Source organism: Rhipicephalus microplus, chromosome 5 (assembly GCF_043290135.1).
Source record: "Rhipicephalus microplus isolate Deutch F79 chromosome 5, USDA_Rmic, whole genome shotgun sequence".
NCBI lineage: Eukaryota > Metazoa > Arthropoda > Arachnida > Ixodida > Ixodidae > Rhipicephalus > Rhipicephalus microplus.
The window spans coordinates 22,807,189-22,820,892 of NC_134704.1; the positions used below are offsets into that span (position 1 = coordinate 22,807,189).

General features: G+C 46.3%; 1 protein-coding gene across 6 annotated transcripts in view; it reads left to right on the plus strand.

Annotated features, from left to right (window-relative positions):
• LOC119173478 (metabotropic glutamate receptor-like) overlaps positions 1 to 13,704 on the plus strand; it is a 450,920-nt gene that overhangs the window by 332,511 nt on the left and 104,705 nt on the right. For all 6 annotated transcript variants that reach the window (XR_012895306.1, XM_075894965.1, XM_075894964.1 and 3 more), the window contains 2 exons: positions 11,168 to 11,682; positions 12,148 to 13,057. Coding sequence is in view for 5 of the 6 variants with exons in the window: in XM_075894965.1 (XP_075751080.1) it covers positions 11,212 to 11,682; positions 12,148 to 13,057 (1,381 nt within the window). In the remaining variant the exon portion in view is untranslated. The remainder of the gene's footprint in view (positions 1 to 11,167; positions 11,683 to 12,147; positions 13,058 to 13,704) is intronic.

A 13,704-nucleotide genomic window follows, 5' to 3' on the forward strand; every position in this document is an offset into this window, starting at 1 on the left:
ACGTGGTGAAGTGCCGAGCTCTTAGGAATGCCAGCAGTACATTGCCTTTACAAATGGCTCGCCGTTAACTTGTTACTAGGGTCGCTCGGTGGCTTAGCGGTTAGCGTCGTTCACTGACGAATGCGAAGTCGCTTGTTCGACGCCCCGCTGGAAACTTCTTTTTCCGTTTTTCTAAGATGTGTTAGTAAATATTTTACGTCATATCCGTGGCGGAAATGTGTCACGGAGCAGTGGTGGATCCCGGCATGGAACACTTTAGTGTTGAAAGAAAAGAGGAAATATAGAGGAAAACTGAGACGCAAACACATGACCCTTGGCGATTGCCTGTTTGCGAGAGGATGTGCTTCTAGGTGTGACTAGATCGCAGAGCCCTATTAACTTTCTTCAACTAAACCGGCTTGGCCCCGCGTTTATAGACATTTTGGTACTGAGGGAAAGACTAGAAACCAGTAGCTATGCTAGCAACACATTTGTCACAGTAATTTCCTTATATTTTGCGTTTTCTTACCTTATATTTTACTTTTTTCTTTCTTTGCATTTACATTACAATTACTTCCAACAACGTCCCCTGTATTTTCCTTGGCATCGTTGTCTGTTAGTTATCATTAGTATTGCGTCTAACAAAGAAAGCGAGTGCTTGTACATTGATTGACTCAGGACGTTTCTTGGCCATGGAGATGGATTCTTGCTGTGCAAGTTCGGTGCCGGCGTAAGCAACTGTAAAGCTTGTAATAGAGTGCCTTTCGAGAGTTTAATCATGATGTGCTTTATTGTTCTTGGTTATTTTCTGTCGACTGCACTTATGCCATTAGTAGCATGGTGCACGCATTGCTTCCGAAAACTTTATCTGTTTCTCTTACAGCACAATGAAACCAATTTTTAGCTCTTTCCCATTTTAAAGCCGCTCACCGCATCCACTTCTGAGTGTTGTGTTGCTGTTTTCTCTAACGTCAGTTCTGGGTCACATTTTCGTTAAAGTGACCTTTCTTAGTAAACCGTGGAATACGATTTACGAGCGGACTTGTTTCGGAGGTCCCGTCACGCCGAAATAGCTTCACGTTCCTTCTTTGTATCGTCATCTGCAAGACTGGCAAAAAAAAAAAATAACGTACATTTATTCGAAGGGAGACCATTTTACAGCAAGGCAATTTGCGTGCCGAATGGCACCTCGGTGCATGTTTGCAGATGCCGTTATTTTGTACGCAAAGCAAAGCGCGCATTAGGAACTTTCTCATTCTGTTCAATCCTTTCTTAGTTTCTCCTTCATCCACCGTTCGTATTGCATCCTAACGAACGCCTCCAGCAAACACTGTCTATTCGCCGTCTCCCTCGAATCCCGACTTCCTAATCTTAATGACCCCGAAGCGGTCGGTTGGCTGCCCAATCCAGTTTCCAATGCGGCATGCCCCGTCACACTTGAGGAGTTGGACTTGCCTCCGCAGTTCCCAACTGGCCCGATGCCCCGACTACGAAATTGCAAGGTATAGGTTTAGAGGTAAGATAAGGCTATAAATTGCTATCCCGGTAAGGTACTTAGGTATTCACTCTGTAACAATACAACGTGCCTTCCCCGTATTCCAACACCCAGACCTGATTCCCTTTGTTTCGCTGTCATTACCTTTTAAGGTCACGAAAGCACTCAGCCCTTCAGGAAGAGCCTCTAGGTTGCCTCTGCACGTAGGAGAACAGGGGCATCCTTAGCATTCAACGCTCAAACTGCAGTCAGCCGAGAGTGCTAAAACCATCGTAACGTGAGGGAGTATTATTCATGACGGCTGGGGGTAATTGTATTTCCTCCTGATGGTGCATTCTTCAGCGTTGCGTTTCCTGCGCTCATTTACCTGATATTGTACCGAATATAAAGCTCGGTAATTGCTCTCAACTGTGATACAACCATTTCACGCGACTAGCTATACATATTGTTAAATATACTGTTCTGTAGTTGCTCCCAGCCGTGATACAGTCATTTCTTGCGACTAAGTGGGGCACATCGCTCTATATATATGTATATATATATATATATATATATATATATATATATATACTTGAGTGGACAAACGTGCGAAAACCTTTATTGCTTCTACGTTTCGGCCGGGGTCCGGCCTTCGTCAGGGAAGATATATATATATATATATATAATTCTGTCGCACGATATCCATGCAGCTCTATTTCAGAAACTAGAATGTCTACGTGGTTTTTATAGTACTATGTGTCTACATGTTGCATGGCCTCCATTTATTTATCCTGAAGTAAGCTAAAAAATATCTACGACACCATTTTGCTTCCAACCCAAACGGTCGTATCCTTGTCTCTTAACGTTACGTCTGACAGATTTCGTTCGTTTGTACGATCTTCTACCTTCTGTTCATTTTTAGAGCTTCTCAATTTCCAAGTTCCTCTCTCACAGTGTTGGTACCGACAGAATGCAATGACTGCACAAATTTGTGTGCGTCATGAATAAAAATAAGGCACCCGGATTTTTTTATTATTACAATTACCATTGCGCGAACAGAGCGCCGCATCGGGTAGCTAGCCTTCTTTTTGAGTTTGCGCGTCTTCTTCATGACTGAGTGGTTCCCAGAGTTCCACGTGGCGCACACGCTATGACACTCGTTGTTTTACTGGCAAATGTATATACAAACTAGATGCGTCTGTGTCTGAGCAACCAACTTTCCATTTTCTCTTCCTATATGTGGTCGTTGTTCACCTCTGAAGCAGCGTTTTGTATATTTATTTGCGCCACTCCTTGTATTCAGACACTGCGCATTTCAGGTAAAATGCACGAATGTTCGGTGCCTGTCGTTCGTAGCTTAGCGAACGAACGGCAGCTTAAGAGGACAGCAGGTGTGGCTCTCGCTGGCCTATGGGATGGTCTTACCTAGAGCAATGTTGTTGTTGTTGTTGTTGTTGTTGTTGTTGTTGTTGTTGTTGTTGTCGTTGTCGTTGTTGTTGTTGTTGTTGTTGTTGTTGTTGTTGTTGTTGTTGTTGTTGTTGTTGTTGTTGTTGTTGTTGTTGTTGTTGTTGTTGTTGTTGTTGTTGTTGTTGTTGTTGTTGTTGTTGTTGTTGTTGTTGTTGTTGTTTATATCCTAAAGTACCTGCTCAGTTCACCAGCAGGTACTGGAGTCCAAAGTCGCGGTGGTGCGTGGTCGGTCCGCATGATTTGATTTGATTTATCTTTATCTTTATTTATTTATCGTGAATACATTGAAAGGCTGACGACAAAAGCTGCATACAAGCAGCTTGACAGGCCCGTCAGCCCAATTCAAACGTCAGCAGCAGACGGCGGATATGCATGCTGTAGAAATTTACAGTAATAAACACAACACACCAAAGTATCGCAATACTATTGCGATAACAAAAATATGCAAGTAAAAAATATATGCACGCTAACAACTAAACAAAAAAACGATATTGTGTTCGAAAAACATGGGAACGCTACAAACAAGAAAAAGAGAAACGACGAGGCAATACTGAAACATACAAAAGTGCAAATAGTGTCAATTTACAAAAAAAAAGATGCACCGGTAAGAGAAAGACTGATAATAAAAAGTATACATATGAGCTACTGCACACAACAGAACAGTAATAAGCGCTTCAAAAAAAAAACGGTTACACCAATCAGGGTATCACCCACACTGAGATGCATATGCACTAAAATGTTACACATAGGAAAACCAACGGCTAGTAATTGAAGGCCCGAAAAATTGGATGCATAATGCATTAAAACGGTACACACAGGAAAAAAGTAATGTTTGTTGTTGAAGGCGCGAACAATTTGAGTAGCAAAGAGAAGGAGTAAAAGAAGGTCTGTAACGAAGGTCCGCAAGGTAGAATCGATAGACACTTGGCGATAACAAAATGGGCGACATAAAAAAAAAACCTACCAGGATGACACTATCAATCTACGCACTTCCTTTTTGGAAGTACGCATCATATCTATGTTTCTTGCTTCCAGTTTGTTCAGTAAGCGCGGCAAAGTATTAGATAATGTTTGCAGACCGTATGATGTACGAAAGGTGGGCACGTGCCATCGTTCAGTGTTTCTGCAAGTGTATACAGGCGCATTCGGGCAAAGGCAGGCCAGCTCAGATAAATTTTTGCAATTTTTCGCTAGTTCTTTCTTGAAGCTAAGAGCTAATCTTACATTATAAAGATCGAAAATTTTGGTAATGCAGTATTTCTGAAACAAATGATCAGAGTGGGCCGAGAAGCTCAAATTCCAAATGAAACGCAAGGATTTTTTTGCAGTAAATTGAGTCTATTTTTATTAGCAAGCGTAGTAGTTCCCCAAACTAGGTGAGCGTAATTTAGATAAGATTCAAACAAAGATTTATAAAGCAGCAACTTAACTTTAAGTGGAATTAAGTGGCGGTGTTTGCTAAGAATTCCTGCAATGCGAGACAATTTTATCATTACAAAATTAACGTGGTCATCCCAAGTAAGGTGACTACTGAAGTGCACTCCCAATACCTTCAGGCATTCCACGATTTCTATTGAGTCAGAACCAAATTTAACATACTGCGGAACAATGATTTGTTTATTTCGGGGTCGAAACAGTATAGCTTTAGACTTGTTTGCGTTTATTTTTAATCGATTAGTAATTGACCAGCATTGAATAGACTGCAAGACAGCGTTAGTTTCCCTTCCGATCTGGTCAGACGAGTCCAACGAAAAAAGTATGGTCATATCATCGGCATACAAAATGCACTTAGCTTGTTGACATAAGCTTAAAATATCATTAATATATAAATTAAACAACAAAGGTCGTAATATACTCCCCTGTGGAACTCCAGCTATTATACGCTTAACAGATGATTTGTGGGTATCAATACAAACATACTGTGTGCGACTGGCTAAGTAAGAGGCAAGTAAAGAGTGAACACAACCGCAGAAGCCATACCTATCAAGTTTCGATAAAAGTATGTTGTGATTAATGCAATCGAATGCCTGAGAAAAATCTATGAACACGCCTAGAACAACTTTCTTTTCTTCAAAGGAGCGTAATACGTATTCTTTTTGTTGAAGTAGTGCTAATTCCGTAGATTTGTGTGTTACAAAGCCGTATCGATCGTCAGAAATTAATTTATGAGTTTTACAATATGATGACATCCAAATCTGAATTATTTTTTCAAGCCCTTTAGAAAATACCGGCAATATTGACACGGGTCGATAGTTTGACGCACATCTCCTATCTCCCTTATTAAAGAGGGCGGACACGTTTGCCTTTTGCATTTCGGTGGGAAAAACGCCTGAATTAAGGCAGAGGTTAAAGATGTCTGGAAGTATTGGGGTTAATATATCAAGGACGTATTTCACCGGCTTTATCTGGACGTCATTTCCATCCCGGCTTTGAGAATTTTTCATATTCATAAAAACAGAATAAACTTCTGAGCATGTCACTGGGTTCATAAACATGCTATTACTGTTATATAAATAGGAATTTTCATTTGACGGTGCAGCACATGATCAAGTTAACCTGCGCAATGTGTAGCGTTGCACCGAGCAACTATGTGTACGGAAGCGTCAGCGGTGCGCGGAAAATAGAAGTCTCCTAGTCGTCGCATTTCTAAGGTAGCGGCGCGCCCTCTCTCGCACGCACGCTGAGGTGGTACAAAAGCCGGCCGGTTCGCGCAGTTGCAGCACGTTGTTGCGAGACCCCGCCCAGATGCGATGTATGCACGCTGGCAGCTCGCGACTTCCTACACTCTCCGTAGCCATGGCGTCACGCGGTGAAGTCACTCGTCGAAACACGCATCCCGCCTAAGACCATGTACTTCCAAAGAACGCACACTTATCAACATACCAACAAAAAAACCAACCGCGTTTTGAACACGAGCTAAAATATTCTGCGTTTTCTTTTCTTGTCTTCTTTTCATTTCGTGCTCATTGTTGTTCCGAGGCTCGTTCACTTACTCATCTCGACGCATATACCGTATCGTTGGGCGAAGGGCTGTTGTGGACCGCCATAATGTTACACGGTGGAAATATCTGTGCGAAGATGCTAGGAATAAACAAAGTGCACGGGCAGATTTTAAAAACCGAGGTGAACATAAGTATACCGAGAGGGAAGGTGCCACGCTGTGGGCATTCCATGCATGTACAGCATTCGCCAAGGAGCATCAGCACAAAACTGTGCGCAGCGAGTGTGCAGCAGCGGTGTAACACAAGCAACCGCCACCTCGGCGCTTGTTGAAAGTTTTACCCTCTCTTTTTCTTTTTTTTCTGTCTTGCCTTGGCGATGTTGATGTAGGCTTTGCTGTCGAATCGCGAACAACGAGCAGCAGAGCGGAATGCGCGCACGGTGTATGCCACATCAGAACCCGAACTCTGGTTACCTTTATATATATGCACACCTAGTTGAAAAAAAAATGAAATGATCTTTCAGTTCGTGGTCCCACGAGAACTACAGGGCCACCGCTGCGAGAACACGCAGCGACGGAAAACGGGAAACAGGCGACGCGAAAGTGAACGAGGCAACTGGCTCTAAATTTGAAATCACCGGGCCGCGCTCCTTGCAGTTGCGCGAATGGAATCAGAAGCAGTTCGACGCCAATGCTTGTTTCGGCGCACCCGAAGTGCATAGGATTTAGCGTAAGCAACGATAGAGCTGTTTTGCGTGACGGTGCAATCGCTCTTTCTTTTGTCCTGGGTGTTTCATTCTTTTTCAGGGCTGTGTACTCATATTCTGTTTATGCTCGCGCGGCTTCAAGAAGGGAACGCGGGCGCTCCGTTGGGACGTTCGAGATTTCGTTGCCGCTGCGAAAATCCGAAGTCGACAATCGCTTTGAAAAGAAGCTCACATAAACCAGAGCTGGTGAATTGCTCGTTACGCAGGGTCGAATTCATCGAATCCTCTACAAAGCGGAGCATAGATGCTCGCCTCGCAATGCGTTCCTATATAAGTTTGCGCATTTTAAGTAGATGCTCAAGATCGCGTGCTTCTGGTTCGAGTTTTGGGTGAACCAGCCAGTCCGCTGCAACTCAAGCGGATTAATTTGTTACAGTGTGCATGTGAAAACTTCAGAATGATTGTAAGCCCTCGCATTGTAGTGCATGTGTGACTTTTCACTGGACTTTCAAGGGGAAGTTAGGATTGTCACTATATGACATGAGGTGACCAATATTAGCTGCAGCTATTCATCATTACCAGCTGCATGCCTGCAGACGTCCAACGCCGGTGCATTCGATGGTGTAGCACTTCAGGAACCCGAATGATCGTCCATCAGTAGATTTCATGTGATGTGGCGTCATCGCGCTAAACTCCAACTTCTCAATGCAAGCCTAAAGCAATGGCTAGCACTGCTCAGACCCGAGCTATAATAAACGAACTTACTTCAGAATGGACGATCATTCTAAAGTAATATAGTTAACATAACCAGCAAGTAATTGCGATCTATATCTTAAAAACGCGTCGGAAATGTGCGACTGACAGTCACGCTGCCTAAGAGGCCACCTTGCCAAACGCGCGATCGCTCCTGCCACCGACGCTTCTCTGGCGCCTTCGTTGCTTCATCTGAAGAGGAAAAACAACATGACCAATCCCGCTGCACACACGACTCGTGTGTCAACTGCCGTAGCTAGGAGGAAGTCGATAGAGCGAAGCAACATGTAGCGCGCGTGTCGTACACCGAGTTTGCGAATTTGTCTAGGAAGATTCTACTCGGTGTCGGGAAAGCCGTGCGTACTTACCCCCGAACGGTGACGTCATTGACGGTCCGGTAAACGATTTGATTGATAGGCAAAGTTTGACGTCTCAAGTCCACCATATTATTACGAGATACGCCGTACTAAATAGGTCCGGAAATTTCGACCACCTGAGGTTCTCAAACGTGCGCCCAAATCTGAGCACACGGGCGTACAGCATTTTCGCCTCCATCGAAAATGCGGTCGCTCCAGCCGGGATTCGATCCCGTGACCTGCGGGTCAGCAGCCAAGTACCTTTGTCACTGGACCACCGCGGCGGGGCGGTCCAGTAAACATAGCTGTGCAAACTCTACAAACTGCAGTAACCAAGTACCAGTGCAAGTCCTTTCCTCGGGTGTCGCAATGGTGGAATTGCATTTAGCTCAGGATTTAAGGCTGCGCCAATCGCTAAACGATTTCGATGTCTTTCTTTTTTTCTGACACATTTTTGTTCACAAAGCTGTGTTGCTGTGGCCTTAGCGACATTACGGGCTCAGTAGAAAGTAAATGAAATTAACGTGCACAAAAGTATTTTGTTGCTAATTATAGCTCCTAATCTGCATTACCACTTTGAACTTCTTAGAAGCAAGCGTTCACGGCGTTGCTCTGTGTGCCGAGTCGACAGTTCCGTTTTGTTCACTGGCGAGTCTTCAGAAACATTTTCAATGAAGTTGACATTTCCCGCTTTCGAAGTGGCGAAGGTTTCAAGTTATCGAGTTCATTATTTCGACTTCCAGTTCCGAAAAGGAAACCTTCATTAATATAGCTGGCCGACCATGTCGCAATGGCGCAGAAACAGTCGTAACTGGGATGTACCGTTCTGTATTTCATGTGAAATCCGATTAAAAACCTAATCCAGCCGTCAATTCGTCGTTCGTTGTTTTTAACTATTTCAATGTACGAACGTGCTAATTTTCAAATCTCAAAGGGGGAATCCTGTTGTAACGTATGACTTTGACTCATTCCATGCAAGTTGATTACTGAGAAGATTATTTAACTTTCTTAAATGAGCAGCTTACTGCTTTCGGGGCAGTGCCGCGGCTAGAAGCACAGTTGAACATAGAAGTTAGACTTTCAAGTTGAGAACACAACCACCAGCCCAAATAGACCCAAAACAAGAATTCTTCCAGGATAACTATGCAGCATGATATCTGTCTCGGTGGCGTACATTTGTGGAACATGCGCACTAAGATTATTCTCTTATTTCAGCTCAAGCTGCGAAGATATAGAAAGTTTTCGTCGTATTTACTCTTTCTGATTGATTGATTTGTGGGGTTTAACGTCCCAAAACCACCATATGATGTATTTACTCTTTCTGGGTATTTACTTATTCAAAATACCTTACAGACCGAACAGGGTATTGTGTAATTGATTGATTGATTTGTGGGGTTTAACGTCCCAAAACCACCATATGATTATGAGAGACGCCGTAGTGGAGGGCTCCGGAAATTTTGACCACCTGGGGTTCTTTAACGTGCACCCAAATCTGAGCACACGGGCCTACGACATTTCCGCCTCCATCGGAAATGCAGCCGCCGCAGCCGGGATTTGAACCGGCGACCTGCGGGTCAGCAGCCGAGTACCTTAGCCACTAGACCACCGCGGCGGGGCAAAATAACCAGGGCATTGTGTAAGTGGAGCCTAAAAGGAATACATACATTAATTGGTACACTTTTCATACAAACAATAACGTGAACTAAATATCAATTATTATACAAGTCCTAACAAGAATAAGAATTTGATCGCGTCTGCATACGTGTTCTTTGGGTAGCCAATGAATAATGTACTAGTTTCCCCTGTGCACGCGAATTCATTTGCGCAGTGTGGTGATGTCACTGTGGCCGTTATAGTTTAAATTATAATTGTATACCGTTGTAGGTACAAAACGTGGCATTCGTATGTAACACTCATGCTTAAAACACAAGGCTTCAGCGCAAGATTGGTCAATTTGACACGTATACATCTACAACTTACATTTCTTACTTTGAGCCGTGAATATTGACTGTAATCACGCTATTTTTATTGAGATTTTCTTTTTAACTTAGCCAGTCATTGGATGCCGCTACAGCCATTGTTCGCTGTAAATAGCTTAATTGTGCTGTACTACTACGTTCTGTGAATTTTTTTCTCACAAGTATGTTTACGATGATGCAAACTTTAAAGGCCAAACCTCATAAGCGCGAAAATGCACGCGACAGCGACGCGACGTAGATCGTCTTCGCGCGATCAGTCGCTAGCGCAGGCAAACCTCATTCACGCGACGGCTTCGGCGAGCGAATTCCACTGTTGCTGGCATGAGGCCGTCTACTCGCACCAAGAAAACTGCGTAGCGAGCGATATGCAATTTAAAAATAAGATAATTGTTGTGTAATGAAACGGAAAGTGTTTATTATTGCCTTGCAGCACTTTTTATATGCACATGCGTAATAAACATTGCGTTATTTTTTGTTGCGCATACGTGACTCGGGCAGGGTCACGTGCACCTATGTAGACTTTGTCTTTTCCGGTATTTCGCTATTGGCTGCTTGAGCCCAGCACTTCCGGGCGATGAGCGACGGTTTCCGAATCTGGAGAACCGAGCGATCGCGCGAAAAGGAGCACGCGACACGTCGCGCGAACGCCCTGTTTTGTCGCTCATGGCGTCGCTCGTCGCTGTCGCGTGCATTTTCGCGCTTATGAGGTTTGGCCTTAATGCTAAGAAAACACAGTGGAAGCGTCTAGATGCGGGCTAGTTAGTGTGGGTTCATTTTACCGACAGAAAAAAAAAGACGAGATAAAGGAAGAAAATGTACAGGACATGCGCTGATCATAGACTAAATTTTTTGCTGGAGCGGCAAATATAAACCAGACAACACGAAAAGAAACGATAACTACGTGGGTGCACAGCCGTTACAAAGCCATCACAGCCATATAAGAGAACCAACTATTCGTCAAGTAAAACAGCCGATGGTGTGGTCAGGCAAGTATCCTTTTGATATGGTTATCCATGATCAGCGCAACGGTACAAGACTGCTAAAATGCAAGTATGGAGTGCACTCACAGACCCGCCGCGGTGGTCTAGTGGCTAAGGTACTCGGATGCTGACCCGCAGGTCGCGGGATCTAATCTCGGGTGCAGCTGCTGCATTTTCGATAGAGGCCAAAATGATGTAGGCCCGTGTGCTCAGAGATGGGTGCACGTTAAGGAACCTCAGGTGGTTGAAATTCCCGGAGTTCATCACTATACGAGAGAGATTGACACTGCATAAGGAAGGAAGGAGGAACAGGAGGGAAAGGAAAGGCAGGGATGTTAACCAGCAGTCTGAAGCGACCGGTATGCTACCCTGCACTGGGGATAGGGATGAGAGAGTTTGAAAGATACGGCATCTCTCGTAATCATGGTGGTTTTGAGACGTTAAACCCCACATATCAATCAATGGAGTGCAGTCACAATGGGCACGTTTTTTCTAGTATATGCCACGAACGCTTGTTTTCTGTCCATGCAGGTGGCAGGCAGCGGGCCGCTGTGCGTGGCGCCGGCTGCTGCGACATGCTGAGGGGCCTGTGGGCGTGGCCGGCTGCACGGCCGATCCTCTGGCTCTGGCTTTGGCCCTGGCTGTGGCTGGAGCCCCCCGGCGGCTGGGCCATGAAGGCGCACGTGCCGGGGGACATCGTGCTGGGCGGACTGTTTCCAATCCACGAGAAGGGCGAGCGCACCAGGTGCGGCAAGATCAACAAGGACCGCGGTATCCAGCGGCTGGAGGCCATGCTGTTCGCCATCGACCGCATCAACGAGGACCCGTCGCTGCTCGGCGGCATCCGGCTCGGGGCCACCATCCTGGACACCTGCTCGAGCGACACGTACGCGCTCAACCAGTCGCTCGAGTTCATCCGGGCCTCGCTCAACACCGTGGACACCAACGCATTCCAGTGCTCGGACGGAGCGCCCCCGAAGCTACGCTTCAGCAGCCGCGCCATCAGCGGCGTCGTCGGCGGCTCCTACTCGGAGGTCTCACTCCAGGTGCGTGCCTTGTCGTCAAGGATTCGGCTCAATGCTGCCGAACGAGAGATAAATGAACACGCGTCCGGTTGACTACCGTTCGCTAGTGTAATGGGCAACGGAAGTCTAAAGATGAGATGATGGAGAGAGGGAAATGAGCAATGAATGCGTAATCGTGGCACCCGCTGCGCCTACAATGAAAGACTGAATTATCTTAACAGAGCACGGCTCGATAACGATCGGTTTGATTACACTTTTAGTTGATTTTCACGTTGCTGGTTTTTTCTTCTTTTTTTCTTTTGTGAAGCTTGTATATTAGCTTTTCCATTGTAAAGAAATCAATTGCAAGTCAGCGCCTTGTTCGTCCTTCTATGTTTGTACTTATCTGGGTGATTGCGCTGTGCTTGATCATGCATCACGAACTAGTGTGTTGATGTTTTCAGTGTTTAATCTCTTTAACATCCGTCACATCTCGTTCCTACCCAGGTAGCCAATCTGCTGCGCCTCTTTCGCATCCCCCAAATCAGCCCCGCTTCGACGGGCACCTCGCTAAGCGACAAGACCCGCTACGACTTCTTCGCGCGCACCGTGCCGCCAGACACGTTCCAGGCGCTCGCCATGGTGGACGTGGTGCAACGCTTCAACTGGTCCTACGTGTCTCTTGTCACGTCGGAAGGCCAGTACGGCGACTCGGGCATGACCGCCTTCACGCGGGAGGCCCGCGCGCGCAACATCTGCATCGCAGTCAACGAGAAGGTCCCGCACTCCGCCACCATGGAGACATTCGACCAGATCTACCAGAACCTGCTGCTCAAGGCCAACGCCCGTGGCGTCGTCCTCTTCACTCGGGCCGAAGACGCGCGCGGCGTCCTGGCGGCGGCCAAGAGAGCCAACCGGAGCGAGGACTTCGTCTGGGTGGCCAGCGACGGCTGGGGAAAGCAGGAGAAACTCGTTGAAGGACTCGAGGAGGTCGCCGAAGGCGCCATCACCATCGAGCTCGAGTCGAGGTTCATACCGGAATTCGACGCGTACATGCGCAATCTGACGGTTGAGAACAACAGGCGCAACCCGTGGTTCAAGGAGTACTGGGAAGACGTGTTCCAGTGCGTCGTGCGGGACGACGACGGCGCCGGCAGCGCGGCCGCCACCAGGAGAAGCGGCAACGGCAGCTCGCTGCCCACTTGCTCCAAGAACCTGCGGCTCGACGAGTCCGTCGGTTACCTGCAGGAGTCCAAGGTGCAATTTGTGCTGGACGCCGTGTACGCCATGGCGCACGCGCTCCACAAGGTGTGGGAGCACCTGTGCGAGCCGCGGAATGAGCTCTATTGCAACGCCATGCGTGACGTCGACGGCGGGGTGCTGTACAAGAAATATCTGCTCAACGTTACCTTTGAAGGTGAGCGACGACTTGCTGCCCGTGGGATTGTGAGGGGTAGCTTATTTATATTGTCACCGCCCTAGTTACATGGCCTCGCCAACCTCAGGGAACCGGAGTAAACTACAGTTAGAGCCAAGTGCAGTTGGCACGTGTTACACGCTGAAAGTCGTCCATAAACTGTGCTCAGATTTGGGTGCACGTTAAAGAACCCCATGTGGCTGAAATTTCCGGAGCCTTCCACTACTGCGTGTCTCATAATCATATGGTGGTTTTGGGACGTTAAATCCCGCATATCAATCAACCAAAGTCGTCCTTAATTTGGATCTGTGAAGCAGATAACGTAACATTCACTTTCGCGATTAAAATATCAACTTTTACCTGGTTTTCTTATGTACACTGCCGTTGAAGTGTATTTTATATAAAATAAAGCATTTCACCTGGCACCATGCAATGCGCTAGCCCACCCATAAAGTCTTCTGACAGTGTTTGCCTTAAGTGAGGGCTAGGCTCTCAACTATGATGAAAGTCATTTTGCGGTTGGTGCGAAAGCCAAAGCAAGCCGTTGTTTCATGCGTTTGACATCACTGGTAACCCCGGTTTTGATGCGTGATTTGTTTTGACGGAACTGTTTCGCGTTTCAACATCTCTGTTGAGAAAGGCTCGTT